The sequence below is a fragment of the Phalacrocorax aristotelis genome, chromosome Z (genome assembly GCF_949628215.1).
Source record: "Phalacrocorax aristotelis chromosome Z, bGulAri2.1, whole genome shotgun sequence".
NCBI lineage: Eukaryota > Metazoa > Chordata > Aves > Suliformes > Phalacrocoracidae > Phalacrocorax > Phalacrocorax aristotelis.
Window position 1 is genome coordinate 34,520,903 of NC_134311.1, and position 14,379 is coordinate 34,535,281.

General features: G+C 36.8%; 1 protein-coding gene across 4 annotated transcripts in view; it reads left to right on the plus strand.

Moving 5' to 3' along the window:
- Positions 1-11,521, plus strand: part of SLC71A2 (solute carrier family 71 member 2) — a 34,451-nt gene extending 22,930 nt beyond the window's left edge. For all 4 annotated transcript variants that reach the window (XM_075078448.1, XM_075078451.1, XM_075078449.1 and 1 more), the window contains 6 exons: positions 31-144; positions 716-787; positions 2,774-2,886; positions 3,799-3,896; positions 5,693-5,850; positions 9,879-11,521. In XM_075078448.1, coding sequence (XP_074934549.1) covers positions 31-144; positions 716-787; positions 2,774-2,886; positions 3,799-3,896; positions 5,693-5,850; positions 9,879-10,082 — 759 coding nt within the window. In that variant the 3' untranslated portion in view covers positions 10,083-11,521. The remainder of the gene's footprint in view (positions 1-30; positions 145-715; positions 788-2,773; positions 2,887-3,798; positions 3,897-5,692; positions 5,851-9,878) is intronic.
- The last annotated feature ends 2,858 nt before the right edge of the window (positions 11,522-14,379 follow it).

Here is a 14,379-nt window from a genome sequence, read left to right on the forward strand (position 1 = left end):
TTGCAATACTTGTGTATCCTTGTTTTACAGTCTCTGAAGAAGGTTAGAAAAGATTCTACAGTTCTCCCGATCTGCATTACAGTGTTTTTTTCCTATCTGCCTGAGGCTGGCCAGTATTCTAGCTTCTTTCTCTACTTGAGACAGGTAAGTGTTAGTGTCTTCACCTCTTATTAAGAATGTTTAATTAAGTATTCCCTAAGAGTTGCTTCTTTTTGAAGACTTTGCTCAGAAAACTGCTTTCTGGCAAAATACAGCTTCAAAAAATAAAGGCAGAGTAATTTGCTAAGCCAAGGACCAAGTAACACTTGATGCATAACTGAATAACTCCTGATGCATAAACCCTGCCATAGCTTAAGCATGTGTTCATAAAGTTAAGCAGACCTTTGTTCCCATTCACTGCAGCAGTTTATATGTCTCAAGTTGGGATCTTGCCTGTTGAAAAGCTATTGTGTCTGTGGGAGGGGATAGAGAATTACAATTTCCAGATACATGACTTCCTGTCTCCTTTTCTTTAAGGCCTGTTTTCTTTTTTTTTCTCACGTGGATTTCTTGGCAAGCAGTCAAGTTAAGGATTATTTTTGAAAGTGGACACTTCCTATATGGATTTAGATTATAAGCAGGGATCAGTGTTTTCTTTTAAGAAGATATCTCTTTGCTAGTGATTGTCCTGGATTGTGTTTGGCATTTGTTTGATGTATTTTCTGCTTGTCTTCAGATTATAGGTTTTGGATCTGCTAGCATTGCGGCATTTATAGCTGTGGTAGGCATTCTGTCTATAATAGCTCAGGTAAGCTTTATTCTTCTTAGTGTTTTATTAAACAGTACAAACTGAATGCCAGGGTGCACACTTCTTACTGTTAAGCTTGTCTATAAACTTCTTACATGCTCTAAAATGCCAACGTATCTTGCATTCACTAAAGGTTATATTCATAACTAGTCTGTGTAAATGTCTTGCTTTAAATCTGCTTTCCTGGACCTGGGCATCAGAAAATGAAGCTAAAATTTGATAAGCGTGGATCACCAAATTTACTGGAACTCTGGCTTTAAATGATTACAATTATGTAGGAAATCGGTTACTTAATGCAAGGCCTTCTGAAAGGGAAACATATTATTTATTTTAAGAAAAAGCCATGCTACTTGCACCTATTCAGTTGGTTTATGCTATTGAACTTGCGTACTGACAGTGCAGGTATTGACACGGTCTGTTCAGGGTTACTTAGGCTCGGCGTGGAGGCTGAGGAACTGTGAGGGCTTGGTATATTGCTTTCATACCTCTTAATTGGCAACAGTGAGCTGGTTTTTGGACAGGTCCTTTATACCTTTTAGGAATCAAACCTTTTATGATGTGATTGTTGGTGTCTTTATGGGTACGGTTTGTCTTCCTGTTGTGGTAATGGGAAGAAGAATGGCACGGAGAATGTGCTGGAACCTTGTTGCCAGCTTTAGCAGAGTGGAGGTCTTACTGTTTTGATGTAAACAACACATTCTTCAGTGTTTACCAGTTTTACTGGTGTTGTGTCCTTCATTATTAATACAAGTCATTATTTTAATCCTTGCTCTGGGGATTGTTCTGATACTTTTATGTGCACTTATATTTGCCAATCATGCTTTATTCAGACCAGTATTTTTGCCAAAAATCTCTAAAATGCCTGCCCTTCTGTTCATAATTTTCAGTGTTAAAATGAGTGAACTCTGCACTGGTTTTTGAACTCTTTCAAGAGTGCAGCTTATTGAAGAAAACTTTGCTTCATAAGTACTGATTTATGTTGGCATGTGAATATCTCCAGAAAGAACTCATCACATGTAGATAGAATTACTGTATTTTTGCTAATTAGCTTTCAAACTAGCTTTGTCTAAGAATGAGAGACAAGAAAACAAGTGTAAGATCTACATGAGAGAGGAAGTAAACTCTACTCTGCAATCCTTCTGGTTCCTTTTGCCTAGCTTTTTACTGTGGCATTGCTGAGTTTCTCATGTTAAATAAAAACATGTGCACTGTTAACTGAGTGAAGTTGTCCATATGGACTTTCCCTTACTAGGAACAGTCAGTCTGCTTCTTGCCCTGAGTGTATTGCTGTTTTATCTGAATTGGGACCTCCTTCCCTGTCAGCAATAACACCACTAACAGAAGACAAACAGTGGTCTTCCTTTAGGATTAGTTGCCATATGCAAATAAAAGGGTTGTATGAGTCATGTAGAGAGTCAGCAGAAAATGTATTAAAGATGCCTAGGAATTGGGCTTGGCCAAATTTCAGTGCATGTGGTAAAGTTGGAAAAGTAGCAGGGTTTACCTGTGGGTTTTAATTGTAAATTTGTAGTAATTCACCTGACCTAAAGAGATAATTTTTTTTTTGAGCTAACAGTCTTTTTTTCTCTCCAGTATTTGTAGATACTTGTAAATTCAACCCATATTCAGCCTGCACTATCTTAACTTTGTACCAGCATTTATTGTGGAACTCTCTAGCCTGTAATGAAACAAAATTGTAGAACTAGAAACGAACGCCTGTTTACAGCAAAAGCAGACACTGAGGTGTAATGTCTACAGAGGAGGCAATGTATGTCCTGAAGTAGAAACTCTTTAAGAAAGTCTGTACATCAAATATTTGTAAACTAGTCTGCATTTTGGACTTAATACAGGGGAAGTAAGAGCATGAATAGTGTGAATTTCCTCAGCAGTTGAAAGGTCTTCTCAATTACTTTGTGTAGAAGCAGAAATTACTTTAGCAATCTGGCTTTTTAAAATAACTTTTAGATGAACCAATTTCTCTTGCAGACTGTATTTCTCAGTATCCTGATGAGGTCGATAGGGAACAAAAACACAGTTCTCCTTGGCCTTGGCTTCCAGATCCTTCAGTTGGCTTGGTATGGTTTTGGATCTCAGTCTTGGTAAGGACGCATTTTCATAGTTATATCTACATAGGTTATGGAACTGAAAATGTTTTTCCAAGAAATTCTACCTTTAATTCTGTTTTCCTGAGTATTTAAATGTTCTGTGAATTAAGCATTCTCATTTGCGCTACACTGCCAAAGTTCGGTCTGTATTTTGCACAGGTAGGAATGATAGAACATTTCCAGATATATTGTGTAAGCCGCAGACTAACAGCCCTTTAGAAAAAAGGAGTCTTGCACTGTTTTGTCCACTGGCTTCTATGTTTACAAATGTAGTTAAAACTTCTTTTTAAGCTCACAACCTAGTAAGCGGTATGTTCTCTCCAGTAATTCCACTAAATCCATTCTATCAATCAGTTACTGGACCTCTACTTTTTTTAACATGTCATTTTCGTACTATATTTGGTCTTGGAAACTATCTAGAGCTCCTTTTGTTGGAAAAACTGACTGTAAGTAAAGTGAACTAGAACCATAAGCTGGACCAGCTTTTTCTTTAGAGTTTGTCCCACTGTCAGTGAAGAATGCTTGTTCTTTATCAGAGTACTTCCCAGTGAGTTATACAAGTTAGAGAACTGCCTCACGGGGACTTGCTGTGAAATTGTTCCCTTGTACAGCCTTTGGAGAGTGAAAGCCCGTGCATCACTTCACTCCTACTCTCTTCTTTTCCTCTGCTGTAATAGCTGGTGTAAAATCAAATGTGCTTCTGTTCCAACAAGCTCAGGGTAATTTGTGGGAGGGCAGCAGGAAGAAGGCCCTGACCAGGTAACTTCCAGTCTTTAGGTATTTTAATAAGAGTAATTCTGAAAGGCTATTAAGCCCTTGAGGGTAGCCTTGTGGCCCTTCCTGGGGAAGTGGGGAGTAATTACATGGGCAATCTCATTTTTAATTTAAATTACATATTTAACACAGGATGATGTGGGCAGCAGGAGCTGTAGCAGCAATGTCAAGCATTACGTTCCCAGCAATCAGTGCTCTGGTTTCACGAAATGCAGAGTCAGATCAACAAGGTGAGTATTGACTGAATTTCTGTTTTAGCATCATACTGGTTTCTTGGATGACTCTTCTGTCTAGAAAGCAGAATACTTGCCTGTGTGTACTTTTGAAATATGCTGATAAGTAAGGAGTTTCTTTGGTAGTAGCTGCGGAAGCCTGCTAACCTATGCAGAGAGGAAGGAGGTACACAAATTTGTCAGATTTGTATTGCAAAATGCATAGTTTCTGTCTGACCCGCTACTTCTCTTCTAGCTTCCTGTAAAAGCACTACCAAAGCAACAAAAACAGATGGGGTAACTTTCATGTTTTTTCCTTCCTCTCTTTTTATTAAAGGTAATAATCTCTAAGTAGATAGCGAGGGTTAATGTAACAATACTATCTCTTTAATAGAAACAAACTCACATTTTACCAAATTAAAATAAGCCTATACCAGAAGCTCTATTCTGTGTGGAAAAGTTGGCCCCATTTGCCAATAGAAAAGGAAATTTAAGTAAATAGTTGATCTGAGAGCAGAGAAATATTGATTGATTTTGATGTGAAGGGGAATGAATAAACAATCAGAAATAACTCTTCATTTAAAATGAAGTGAGGGAAGGAGTCATTACAAAATAATACATTGGTGTGTAATAACTGAATTTACTGTTCTCTTTAAAAAAATCCTGTACATATAAGTATCAGTCCTGCTTTAATGTACAATCTGAAGTTAGATAAGTGCAGTTAATATGGGAGGCACAAAGGCGGTGCAGTTCTAGGGGGCAGATTTCTATTGAGTTTGAAAGGTGCAAAAGACACTATTTTCCATGGCTCTTTATCATTCCCCTTTCTTCCATTTTTGTTTCTAATACAGACATTTTAAAGAGATTTAAAAGACTTGTTTTCTATTTATGCCACGAAATGACTAGTTTAAGTTGACAGAAGTCACTGATCTTTCATTTTACATAGGGGAAACTACTGTTAATAGCTCAGGCATAAAGTAGTTTCTAGAGTGAAGTTTTGCCACCTAGTGGCACAAAGATTTTAAGCTTACATGTCAACCTATAAAGAAAAAACACAGCTTTCTTTTTGGAATGTTTTCTTTCCTTCCATTTTACAACTTACTGCCTTGAGAAGGAAGGGGATACACAGACTACTAATAGTGTAAAAATGGTGTTCTGTAGCATCTTCATCTGTAAGATCGTCAAAAAGCTTTTTATACTGTTGTCACAATCACTGAACGAAGTTGAAACAGAAATACACCTGTAGAAGTTTGATTAATCAAGCTTTTCAAATAATCTAATGCAAAACTGCAACCAATCTAGTATTGTGAATTTACTGCAGTACTGCTGAATTTACTGCCCCAAATAAGTCAGTTGGTACTTAAATAAATCCTGGTTTTAGACTGGTAAAGGGAAGAAATCTGTTACAGTTGGTGCATATTTTGCCAACAACAACCCTTAACACACAGATATATTGCTCTAAATTTCACTTGAAAATAAATAATCTCTGTTTTCTTCGTTGTAGGCTTTGGGTGAGGGTGGAAGAACTAATTAAAAAAATTAGACTTGCACATAAATTTAGTCACTCATACTGAAAATTCATATCACTTCCAGTAGCATGCAAGTACAGTGACAGAACTATGGTCATGCAGAGCATTATTTTAATCCAGCAAAGTTGTCTTCAGTGTATTTCTTAAGATCTTGGTATGTAGAAATAATTGAGACATGCTATTTTGGAACAGCCGTTAGAATACGCTCAGAGCTGTTGGCTCTGTGTATTTTATTCTTTATTTAAAAAAAAAATTCTACTTTCTTTTTCATTTCTTCTTCATTAGGAGTTGTCCAAGGAATAATAACTGGAATAAGAGGTCTGTGCAATGGCCTGGGACCAGCACTGTATGGCTTTATTTTCTTTCTCTTTCATGTGGAGCTAAATGAATTGCCACCTGATCAGACTTCTGGAAAAAAAGCAATGCAAGATCCCAGTGATGAAGTAGGTTTAAAATTTGGTGTGAAGTTTGCTGTGTAGAACTCATAAGGGCTAAAAATGTGTCATTTTTGGTTGATTTATAATCTTGATGTGTAATTCTTGAACTACTTAATTGTAGTCACTTGTCAGCTTTATTGAAATAGTAAGATAGCTCATAATTTGAACTTGACACTAAATATTTAGAGTTACAGTAGTATCAGCTTTTGTTTTAGTTTTCTAATAGAATCAGTTAACTTTTTTGATGTAAATCTACTCAGCACAGGTGTAATTGTGAATTACAGTGAAACATCAAATTTTGACAACAGATGATTTTTGCTAACTCAGTAAATTGTAAAAAGTTTATCTTTGAACATCACAGCAGTAGGTTAATTATGTGTACAGTAATTCAGTATACAGTAGAGATACTTTTTTTTTCTTCAATGGCAGTAACAATGCTGTTTTCACCTTTTCTTACCTGTATGAAACTTGTCAGGGAGGGGAGAAATCGATCCTATCCAACATTTCTTTGAACTCCCTTCAGTCTCTTCTTGTATCCCTTCCATCTTTGTTTCAGGTCTGCATTTTTGTCTGCTTTGTTGTTTTCTATTTGCCTTCCAAAACATCAAATATATGCTTAGCAGAGCTTGGAGAATCTTGTGGACCTTTTTTTCTTTTTGACTTGATTGCTCTGACGTCTTCAGCTTTTATTCATTGCTTTTTCAAAATACTAAGGATGGACTTTTCAGAGAGCTGATGATCTCTTAGCTTGTCATTAAGCTGATTAAGAAAATAGATAAGCTAAATATGTAAGTAACTGGTGCTGTTACTGTGGAAACAACTGTTCGTTGTTCATCCCCGTTTGTGCATATTTCCATTGTATTAACTGTAATCAGTGCTTGAACATATTTGCTCACAGCTGTACCTATGGTGAGGTGCGACATAATTTGCTCAAGCAAACTGAATGGAGTTTTAGAGTAAGGGGGCAGATACACTCTTTTAGTTCTACAAAAAGGGAACTACAGTAAAATAGGGGAAGCCTTTATAATCATGATTTCAGGTTTTCAAGATCTTTGTCATGCTTCCATTAGTTAAAATTTCGCTCTTGAACTCTGTTTTTTAAAGCATCGAATCACATGAACCTTTCTTGGGGTCAGGGAGCATGTTGGCTTTTTGACCTTGTACACACATTTCTGTTACAAGTAATTTCAGTATATTCCGTTACATTAAGAATATTCATGTTTAGGTTTGGGTTTTGTTTTTTTTTTTTTTTTTTTTTTTTTTGAAGTAGCCCAGATATATTACAGTGGAGCAACTGACTGTTCCAGTAAGCTATAAATGAGTCAAAACTTCTGTTGTGGAATTTTCTAAAGCTTATGGTAGAAGAAAGTCCTGCTTAAATTAAGCTTCATTCTTGAAGCTTAATGTATGAGCTTCCTTAAAAAATAATGATTTTTCTAAGCTGTAAGTGTAAATTAAACAATTGTTTGACGTGCTTGTTTTGTTGAAAACCTACTTAATAAATAGGCATTTTTTAGTAAGCAGTACAGCAAAATCAGTAAGTATTTGCATGTAACTAAGATTGCTTTTTAGTCTAATTTCTTTGGGACAGCTCTTATGTTTAATTATGTATGTGCTCATAAGCTTTGTTAAATGTCTGTAATTACGTATTTCCCTGTTAGTAGTTACCAGGCATCTAACACAAAACTATCGTTCAGGAAAATAACAAATTTTTTTCCTACTAATTCTTATGCTCAAGTCTAATACAACAGTGGGAAAGAACTCCACAATTTAAATATTATATAGCTTTAAAAATTGATCTCAGTAAAACGAGTGGAAGTGAACACCAAGGTATGCACCAAGTTAAACAAGGAAATTAGCAAATGTGTACAAGCCTGGCTTGCAACACTGGTACTAGTACCTTGGATTTGCAAGGTGCAAGTGCAAGCTACCTGTGTTGATTTTTGTTCAGTGTTTTAAATCAATAGCTGGGAGTTGCTTTACAGATCTACGTAGTTTGAAAAGTGTTTATTTTATTGAATGCTAATAAATGTTCACTAAGAGCATTTTAATAGCAAGTTTAAATGGTCAAGTACCTTGTCTTAAAAAGTTACTGGATGTCTGTGGAACTGCAGTTAACTGATATAACGTTTTAGGCTGCGACAGCATTGTTAATTTTTCAGGTTTTTTTCTGACACTTAAGCTTGGATTCTACCCCTGCTTGTCAAAGGCAGTGAGTACAGAAACTTAACTAAGAATGTACTCTTACTGTGCTGGACCTTCATCAAACCCAGCGTGCTACTGAGATGAATTTGTTTCCTTTGTTTCCACTACTGTAATACTAGGTGTTACTGCAACTAGAGGAAATAGGTTTTTAAGCTGTTACCAGAAATAGGTTATTTATATAGGCTTTCTTAAAATTATTAATATAAAGAATAAATTTGTGTCACTTTTGACATGTGTTCCTTTGAGAGACAGCTGTCTTATCCCATTTTTAAAAAATTAACTAATCAAAGCTGATTATTGTTATTGTACCTTTCAGATATAAAGTCTTCTGAGTTGACTGATGGACAGAGTGCTAAAACAAATTGCTAGATATAATGGTTCTGTAAACCTTCATATTGAAACAGCGGTGACAGGAAAGTCTGGATGCAAATTTCAGTTATTTAACATGTAGAGTAAATGGAGGAGAATACATCTTAGTGGTCATTTCTGGTGGTTTTTAAACAGCTCAAACTTATTTTTTTAGTTTTTTTTTGGCTTGTGTTTATTAATTTCTGTTACTCTAGGGGACTTAAGAATAGGATTTTACTGAGTATCACTTTTTTTTTTTCTCATGGAAGTGGGAGAGCTGCAGTGTTACCACAGGCCACACTTGTGATTCTCTGCTGTCAGAAAAGAGAGTGAGGTTGCATCATTGAAATTATCTACAGGGAGCCCTTACAGCAAACAGTGCAGTCATAGGCTGTTTTTGGAGAGTAATAATAACACTTGGCAATGCAATGAGTAAGGACCAGTTTTCAAAACTTCTTGCTCTCTTCAGTGAAACTGCAATAGTGGAATATTCAAACACTGCTCAGATAAATCAGCTGTTGCGCTACAAATTAGGCCACTGCTTATAACAAGAGTTGAAGCAAGGGAAATATCCTGTAACTGTATGCTTAATTTCAGCTACTTTCCCACTGCATATCAGAATAACTTCTGGCATTTTATTCGGTAGAAAGAAAAGTACACTGGATTGACAAGCTTCATCTTCTGTCTTTTATTTGGTTTTGATTGAGAAAAATACAGAAAAGTTGTTTAGGATTTTAAAACAATTGCTGGACTGCTGGCACTTCTGAGTTTTGTCATCAAATTTAGACGATTTAAAATTAGTCTTATAACTTCTCTGGTGCTTGTTTTAATTGTGGTTGTGAAACGTGGGTAAATTGTATTTAAAATTTAAAAATACACTGCTTAGAAGCAAGAGAGAATAACTCCAAACACCAGGTTATCATACATGGCAGCACCCTGCCTCTGCAGTAAGAATGGTATGTCCTGCGTGCCCTGCTGTTACTTTTCTCACTCATGTACTACTTTTTGGGGACGTTTGTTTATTCGGTGAATCTGATTCTGAAGTATGTCAGCCATGGAAGCAAGTGGAAAAAGTGAAGTTAAGTTAAAGACTTACTGAGCATTTGTACTTCTGGGTGTTGAAACCTTATCCTATTAATCTTCAGAGGAGTCTTGCTGATTTAACAGGCATGTTGCCTAAAGAAAAAGAAATGACAAAGAAGCATCAGTGAATGTCTTTCTCATCTGCTACCAATCCTATTGTCAGTTACTAATTTTGTGCATGTTTCTGTTTTTTTAGATCAGTGTGCAGGTTGGGTGAGGAATCCTTAGGGATTGTAGATGCAGAAAATGCATGCTGCATTGCCATATGAACTTGTTTGCATAAACTTTATAGTCACTGTAAATATCCTCCAATATCTCCTGCCTTAATGGTATTGTTCTTAATGCAGAAGTCAATGTCTAAAACTTCCTGAATTTTTGATATGCTTGTTTACACACAGAGAGCAATTGTTCCTGGTCCACCCTTCCTGGTTGGAGCATGCATTGTTCTTCTGGCTTTTCTAGTCGCCTTATTTATTCCTGAGCACAGCAAAGCCAGCAGTACCAGAAAACACAGCAACAGCATCAGCAGTACTCTGAGTAACAACCTAGACCAAAGCAGTGAAGAGGACATTGAACCATTGCTGCAGGATAGCAGTGTATGAAGGCTAACTTCGGAGGAGACTGTGGAACAAATTCATGTGCTGAATTGTGGCTGTGGAAGCTTGGTGGGATGTACAGACCATCTGGCCTCTGAAAGGAAGGCAGCTGTGTACACGGGAAGCTCACATGCTGTGTGATACTTGAGGTTGATACCATACTTGGAGGAAGGTTTGTTTATCATGGCAGGTCATGACTAGCTGTGATTCTACCCAATATTGGACAGCAAATGCTATGTCACATCCTGGTACTGGGAAGAAACCCGAATATACAGACATAATGGATTTTTTTTTATATAGTTTGAATGTTCAGTTCCCAAAGTTGTACGCAAAATAATCAGGTCTGAGGCAGAACAGTGTCTGCCACTATTGTTAAAGGTTATTTTGCATTTCTTATGCCTTTTGTCTGCATGTATGCCACATGTAGTCCTCACAATGTGAGAGGGACAAACCTATATAGTTCTGGTATCTGAAATAGTGTTTATCAGTAAAAGTAATTAACTTTCCTAAAGACACGTTCTCAAATATTATTTAGGAACGAGAGGTCCAGTAGTTACCAGAAAGCAGTAATGAAACTGAGGTGACTTCTGAGGGTGTATGATCACACGTGACAGTCATTACCCACAAATGAAGGTCTTACTGAAGTCTTAAACCCACATTCCAGAACAGTGAGTTCTGAGCAGTTAAAGCAAATCCAGATGGCACCTGACAGCACTGGTCACATTAAGGTTTTGCTGATAAAAAACAGAATTTTAATGATAAAACAAAGTGTCACAAAAATGGACACTCCTGACTTCTGAGGCAGAAAAACCAGTGGGTGCCAAAGTAGTTTACATCATGAAATATGTATATTTATTGCATTTTGTCACTTTATCTACCATATGAAATAATCTTTCCTATTAATTCTTTTCACCCTTGCCTTAACTGCTACTTAGTGTTCATTTATTAATCATATTTAGCCTTCATATCACTGTCTTATCTGCTGAAACTCATGGATATATTAATATCAAATTTCCTTTCTAAAAGATGCTTTAAAGGAGTTATGAATGGCTACAGATGTTCTAATTTTTAGAGACATTTTAAGAAAAATACACAGATTTATATGTATTTTGCTGCAGTGTAAATGGACCATTAAACCCAACTTTAATGAAGTACTCCTATGAATGTTTTATATGTATGCAATATATGTAGATATTTGTAAGGAGTTTTAATTTTTCCAGATGGGGTGCTGTGTAAATCATGTATTTATAAATGTAATGAGGGAACTGACAGATATACAGTTTTTTAAAAGGATTGTGTATTGACTGCGCAAATTTTAAAAATATATATTTTGAAACATGTTCCACATTGAGCAGAGATAACAAACCTTTTGTACTATGCGGTTTGGTTTTTAAGTTAATAAGCTTCCTAATGCATAATAAATCTGCATCTTAAGCTTTCTAGGATTCATGTGTAAGTGTGTTCTTCCAAGTTCACTATGGTGCCTTCCCTGCTTCAGCACAGAAGGAGTTTAATTCTGATGCTGGGTTAAAGTACCTGAATTCCTGTCATACTCCTGTGTTGTGTCCGTGTCATCAAGCATGGTAAAAAGCGTGCTTTGCTCAGAAGTCCATTTGGTGTCTGACGTGGTGTTCACTGGGGTAGAGGAGTGGAAGGGAGTCAGTTTAAAAAAAGAAAGTAATTGCTGATCTGAACAGTACTGCAGAATTAAGATGCTTTTTCTGATGAGGGTTAGGTGTTTCTTCTGCTTTGAATTACCTGGAATTCAAGCCTGGCTATTTTATTTTTGCTGCAGGCCAGACTGCAGTCAAGAAGGTTTTGCATGATCCCAATGTAGAATGTCTTAAACTTTGTGTGGAACTTAAGATATCGTACAGTATATTAGTGTTAAAAGTAGGAGGTGTCAAATTTATTGCTGCTAATAGTATCCCAGCAATGGATCAAATTTGAATGTTTAAAGCAGAAACTCAGAATCACAGAATGGTTGGGGTTGGAAGGGACCTTTAAAGATCATGGGCCCAGGGACATCCTTCACTAGAACAGGTTGCTCAAAGCCCTGTCCAACCTGACCTGGAACACTGCGAGGGATGGGGCATCCACGGCTTCTCTGGGCAACCTGTTCCAGTGTCTCACCACCCTCATCGTAAAAAAATATTCTTCCTTAAGGTTTTCCATTTAAAACTTGCCCCTTTCCTGTCACTGCAGGCCCTGGTAAAAAGTCTCTCTCTGAGTTTCTTACAAGCCCCCTTCATATTGAAGGGTTCTCTCCAGAGCCGCCTTTTCTCCAGGCTGAACAACCTCAGCTCTCTCAGCCTGTGCTCATAGGAGACTGGTTCCAGCCCCCTGACCATTTTCGTGGCCCTCCGGGACCCGCACCAGCAGGTCCATGTCTTTCATGTGCTGAGGACTCCAGAGCTTGATGCAAAAACATTTTGACCATGCACCCATACTTTATAAATTATATACATGTACTGCTGTACTAATAAAGTATGTTGTCGAAAATAAAAAAATGAAAAAAGATGAGACATAGATTAAGCAATTTAAAAATACTAGTGATACAAAATACCTTTTTGCTCTCACTAGAAAATTAATAATTCCCAGTAAGTGATGCTCTTCAATATGCTTAACAATTTTTTAAAATCCTGATTTAACACTCTGTTACAGAGATTAAAAGGACTGGCTCCAAATTCAATTTGTTTTGAGACTGGGTTTTAATGGCTGTTGTTGCTGAAAAAGGTACCACACAAAGATACACAGATCCAAACGGAGGAAATGCATGGCTGGCTATGCTTACTAAATGGTGATGCTCATTTTTTTCAATCTCCTCCACAAATTTTGCAGAGGCGTTTGTTAAAATTCAGCCAGTAAGTTTCAGTGTTCCCTGATGTCAATCAGGTGTTCCTGCAAGCTAACTGGAACGTCTTGAATTTTTGTGTTTTTTCGCAGATGGATTGAAAACCCACTAAAACTTTTCACTTAGAAGATTTTTAAACAGGTTAGAAAATCATTTCCAAGTTTAAGTGTACAGTTATGAGAGTTTTTATAGGTGGCACCTTTGCACTGCTTTTTGCAACAAAGTCAGGTGATGATGGAAACATTTCCAAGCTTCTGTTTTCAAAATGCTCTCTCCATGCAATGAGTTTCTTTAAAAGGCCAGTTATTTTCTCACTTGTTAAAACATCACCTTTACCTTGAAGAGATATTAAGTGTTCTTATTTTTCTAAAATATCAGCTTAGGTAGCATAGTACCGACAGGCCCTTTTCATCACAGAAAAGGTCAGCAGATTTGGAACACTTGCTTGTCGTTCTGTGGGAAAAATGTGTACTCATCTTTAATTCTGACAACTCTTAAGCACTTTGCCACGAGATAACCAGTGAACCTGTGGTACAAAAGACTTTCAGGGTCACTCCCCATCTCTTCCCAAAGTATTTCAAGGATTCTAGTATTGAAAGGTCTTGTTTTTATAACATTAACTATACTGGTGACATCTTCTAGCACTTTGTGTGCTTCTGGCTTCAACTTACTTGCTGCACTAGCTTGCCCATGGGTGATTCAGTGCATGAATTTCACTGTTGCTGTAACCTTATCCTGGGATCCTTTTTTTATTCCAGCCAAAGCAACCACTACCTCACAGGTTACACTTGTACAGTTTTTCTACAGATCATTGTTCTTATTAAGGAAACTAACTACTCTTGAGAATACGTCTTCTCTGGTGCATCTTGTCTTCAGTGACTCTCAAAAAAGTTGTTCTTCACGTATTTTGTCATTTAAAAAAATCTATCAAATACCATAAACTGAGAATGCTTAGGAACACCTGCACTTTCATCCAACTATACAAGAAACCTCCCGCGTGCCATAACTTGTTCTAATACTTGTTTCTTCAAACCTTCAGCAGTGTTTGCTATGAAATTTTGTGACGTACTGGATTATCACAATACTTCAAACATCACTGAAAAAACTTGTGAAGGTTTGTCTTCGTGTGTGGATGGTTAATTTTTAAATGCCCTGCTAATCCTGATGGCTTCATACTGAGATTAGCTAACACCTAAAGGCACAATATACACTTACGCTGATGTTCATTGTTAGCAGTATAGGATGTAAATTTCTATTTCAAATAGTCATCTTGATAGTTTTGAATTTTTTTGGCCAACTTTTTGTCAAATCTGATTAGATTGCATTGATACTACCGTGCAATGTCGTTGACAAAGGGCTCGTACTGGAAGCAGATGTGTCAGCTCTGCAACTTTCTTGTTTGTTTTGCTTGTATTATTAGTATTGATTTCAATCTGCAAGGTATTTTTT